Source organism: Moschus berezovskii, chromosome 6 (genome assembly GCF_049115385.1).
Source record: "Moschus berezovskii isolate FMDL1 chromosome 6, NW_MosBer_1.0, whole genome shotgun sequence".
NCBI classification, from domain to species: domain Eukaryota; kingdom Metazoa; phylum Chordata; class Mammalia; order Artiodactyla; family Moschidae; genus Moschus; species Moschus berezovskii.
In genome coordinates, this window is record NC_142465.1 from 64,082,043 (window position 1) to 64,086,664 (window position 4,622).

Below are 4,622 nucleotides of genomic sequence, written 5' to 3' on the forward strand. Positions count from 1 at the left end.
TATCAACTTGGCTGTTGTGACAGTAACCAGAAAGTTTTTCTTTGTCGATCTTCTCATAGAAGACAGCCCTGGAGACTGCACTTATGTCTCCATAATTGACTTTACTATTACTTCTCTCCCAGTGGAATCCATCACAGGGGATGAGCAAAACCTCAAGGCTGAAATATCCTGAAGAAGGTTTCACAGGCTTAAAAATAACTAAGGCCATCATAAATACAACTGTTGATACTCCAGTCCACGATCATGAAGTCTGGACGACACAGGGTTGCTATGGTCTTTAAATATGCAAGCGTACCCCATTATTCTTATTGTAAGAGGTACAAAGCATACTAGAATTAAGGAGAGAAACTCCCTGTATGTATTTACCTTAAGTTTACTTCCCCTGACTAAAGAGTGAGATCCCTTGAGTTGATGCAGCCTTGGTAGAAAGTCATTCATTGCACTGTAAGGACTGGAATGTTCATCAGCTTCTCTCTGTCTGCTTCTGAAAGAGGGCTAAATGATTATGACATTTTAAAAGTTAACTATTAATAGAAATGAAATATTATAATGAGGAATATAAATTCATTTATTTGGGGCAATGGCTTTGATATGAGGAAATGAACATATATTTGAACTAGCTTTAGAGAATTTTGTTATATCTAGTCTTAGCAATTTTTGCTGTTAATTTAACATATCAATAACTTATCTATTTCTATTATGTTTCCAAAGATGGATACAGTTATAGTGGAAATAAATAAATTGAGATGTAAGAAGGTTAAAATATTTTGAATATATTTATTACTGCTATTACCATTGTATTGTGATTAAAACAAGGCCTGCCTGCACTATCAAAATGGCTACAGACACTATCATTGATATTATATGTGCCACTCCTGTTTTAGATGATGTATAACATTGCTAATTTAGATTGTTGCATAATACTTCTATTTTAGATAAACATAAATTTTAACTATAAACGTATTAAAAATAGAAATTCAGAATTGAGTAAAATTACATAGGAAAATATGTTACTTTCTTATTTACTTCCCTGAAAAAATATGGCTTAAATAAAATAACCAAAGGGCTTCCTTTACTGCTTAATAGACTAACAGTTTCAGAAGTCTAATGACATCTAATCCCTAATCTTGCATCTTCCTGACAATAAGATTGTTTTGTATGCAATATCTCATGAAGTTGTTAATCATATATATCTATATTTAAGACAGTATTGATAGCACTAGAATCAAAACCACAATTTCATTTATTTTGCTTTGTGCCTCTCAGCAGGTGTCTGCCATGGGTGACATGGGAACAACCAATCACTCAGAAGTGACTGACTTCATTCTTGTCGGCTTCAGGGTCGGCCCAGAGCTCCACATTCTCCTCTTCCTGCTATTTCTGCTTGTCTATGCCATGATCCTTCTCGGGAACATTGGCATGATGGTCATTATTATGAAAGATCCACGGCTGAACACACCAATGTATTTCTTCCTAGGCAACCTGTCCTTCGTTGATCTCTTCTATTCATCTGTTATTGCACCCAAGGCTATGATCAACTTCTGGTCTGAGAGCAAGTCCATCTCCTATGCAGGCTGTGTGACCCAGCTCTTTCTCTTTGCCCTCTTCGTTGTGACTGAGGGATTTCTCCTGGCAGTCATGGCTTATGACCGCTTCATTGCCATCTGCAACCCACTACTCTACACTGTCCAGATGTCAACACGTCTCTGTGTTCTGTTGGTGGCTGGTTCCTATTTTTGTGGCTGTATCAGCTCAGTTCTTCAGACCAGCATGACATTTACTTTATCCTTTTGTGCTTCTCGGACCATTGACCATTTTTACTGTGATGACCGTCCACTTCAAAGGCTGTCTTGTTCTAACATCTTCATCCATAAACTGGTTTCTTTCTGTTTATCTGGCATCATTATCTTGCCTACCATCATAGTTATTATTGTTTCTTATTTGTATATTGTGTCCACAGTTCTAAATATACCCTCCACCAAAGGACGTCAGAAAGCCTTCTCCACTTGCAGCTCCCACCTGGGAGTCGTGAGTGTACTGTATGGTGCTGGCTCTTTTATGTATCTCACTCCTGACAGATTTCCTGAGCTGAGTAAAGTGGCCTCCTTGTGTTACACCCTAGTCACTCCCATGTTGAATCCTTTGATTTACTCTCTGAGAAACAAAGATGTCAAAGAAGCTCTGAGGAAGATCCTGGGGGAAAAATATTTTTATTTATTTCTATTTAACAGTGATGTACCTGAAAGACAACAACTCGGGGGGAGCACTGACTCAAAAAATGCACCCATTGATCTTAGAAATATTTACTCTTAGTTAGTTAGTTTATTTGAATACCATGTACTTAAAACCGAAAAGTACATTTGGAATGTATTTTATCTGGTTGTTGATTTTGGAGTGAATGAAATGACTTCCTCTGTACTTCATCTTAATTATGGGTAAAAATAATTAGTGCCATGTAATTTTATTTTAGGGAAAATATATTCCAAATTTGCTTGTCTCTCTGAGATTGCTTCTATGTATTGTTAATCTTGAGTCAGTAACATGTGTTATGTGGATATGTATGTAATTGATAGAGGTCATCTAATGTAATAAGATTGATCTGATGTAATAAGCACGAGAGAACAAAATATGAGATTTACTGGAGAAATCTTTGTGAATGTTTAGTGAGAGAATCAGATGCTCTGAAGTACCCAGAGTCTAAAGGGTGACTTGTATGTAACTCTTACTTGTTCAGAGGCTATGTGGGTGACACATTTATTTCATGGTTTCTCTAACTTGAATCATTATTATTTCTCACCCTCATTTGAAGATCTGCTAAACTGATAAATTACTTTTGAAATATGAAATAAATTACTTTTCAAAAGAACACTGTAATAAAAATAAACAGGAATAAAAATGATTTATGTTTTATTAGATATACCTTAGTATTCATTCATCAAATTAATATTTATTGAATTTTTATGTACTCTTTGCCCTATAAAAATTCCTAGGTATAAATAATTTTTTTTCCTTGAGCTCACAAACTGAGGGGAAAATAGCTGAATAAAGAACTAACGTCATATGGTCAACCCAGTGAATAAAGGAATATGTAGAAAATATCAAAAGAGAGCAGCTTCTACAGGTGCGTGATCTAAATGATCAGGGAAAACTTCAAAAGTACGTATTAAAACATAAGCGTGAGCAAGATGAAACAGAGAAGTTTCTGTGCAAAGGAAATTAAATAACTATATGTTAAGCTTCCTAAAGTTTGACACCTGATTTTTAATGAAGAAAGAAAGGGAGTGAGAGGTAAGACTTAAAAGGAAATTCATGGAAATTGTGCACACATAAAACAAAGAAGTTGACCTTTATTCTATAGGAAGCGGGGAAGCACTGGGGATATTTTTAAAAGGGTATATTGTTTTCAAATTGGTATTTTATAAAAAATCACATGGGTAACTTCTATAAATATTCATGGAAGAAGATAATCAATGAAAGTGTGTGATTGTCCAAGAAAGAGGTTTTAGTGGCTAGAACAATGGCAGTCTTACAGGAGACAGTGAAGAGACGGAATATCTTTAAAGCCATGAAAAACTGAGCTGAATATTAATTGATGGTTGATAAAATGAGAACTGGCTAGAAGTGAATAATGACTTCTAATGTTTGAGCATCTTTAATTGGGGAAATGCTACTTCATAATATGAGGAGGAAATAGGAGTAATATTGTTAATCATTAAGAGTTAAGAAAATAAGATCAAGTCAGACTGAGCATTCAAATCCTGGTTTTACCTATGTGCTCCATAGTCAACTGTCTTGACTTTGCAGTAACTCTTGCTTCTCAGTTTAATCAAAGATTCAGTTCAGTTCAGTCGCTCAGTCGTGTCCGACTCTCCGCGACCCCATGAATTACAGCACGCCAGGCCTCCCTGTCCATCACCAATTCCCGGAGTACACTCAAACTCATGTCCACAGAGTCGGTGATGCCATCCAGCCATCTCATTCTCCGTCGTCCCCTTCTCCTCCCGCCCCCAACCTTTCCCAGCATCAGAGTCTTTTCCAGTGAGTCAACTCGTCACATGAGGTGGCCAAAGTATTGCAGTTTCAGCTTCAGCATCAGTCCTTCCAATGAACACCCAGGATTGATCTCCTTTAGAATGGACTGGTTGGATCTCCTTGTGGTACAAGGGACTCTCAAGAGTCTTCTCCAACACCACAGTTCAAAAGCATCGATTCTTCGGTGATCAGCTTTCTTCCCAGTCCAACTCTCACATCCATACATGACCACGGGAAAAACCATTGCCTTGACTAGACGGACCTTGGTTGGCAAAGTAATGTCTCTGCTTTTTAATATAGTATCAAGGTTGGTCATAACTTTCCTTCCAAGGAGTAAGCGTCTTTTAATTTCCTGGCTGCAATCAGCATCTGCAGTGATTTTGGAGCCCCAAAAAAAGAAAGTCTGACACTGTTTCCACTGTTTTTCCATCTATTTCCCATGAAGTGATGGGACCAGATGCCATGATCTTTGTTTTCTGAATGTTGAGCTTCAAGCCAACCTTTTCACTCTCCTCTTTCACTTTCATCAAGAGGCTTTTGAGTTCCTCTTCACTTTCTGCCATAAGGGTAGTGTCATCTGCATATCTGAG

At 37.1% G+C, this 4,622-nt stretch overlaps 1 protein-coding gene across 1 annotated transcript; it reads left to right on the forward strand.

The window, feature by feature from the left end:
• Positions 1 to 1,278: 1,278 nt before the first annotated feature.
• LOC129536596 (olfactory receptor 9K2-like) lies at positions 1,279 to 2,313 on the forward strand. The gene has a single exon (XM_055395611.2). It carries the CDS (start codon positions 1,279 to 1,281, stop codon positions 2,311 to 2,313), a length of 1,035 nt encoding a protein of 344 aa, XP_055251586.2.
• The last annotated feature ends 2,309 nt before the right edge of the window (positions 2,314 to 4,622 follow it).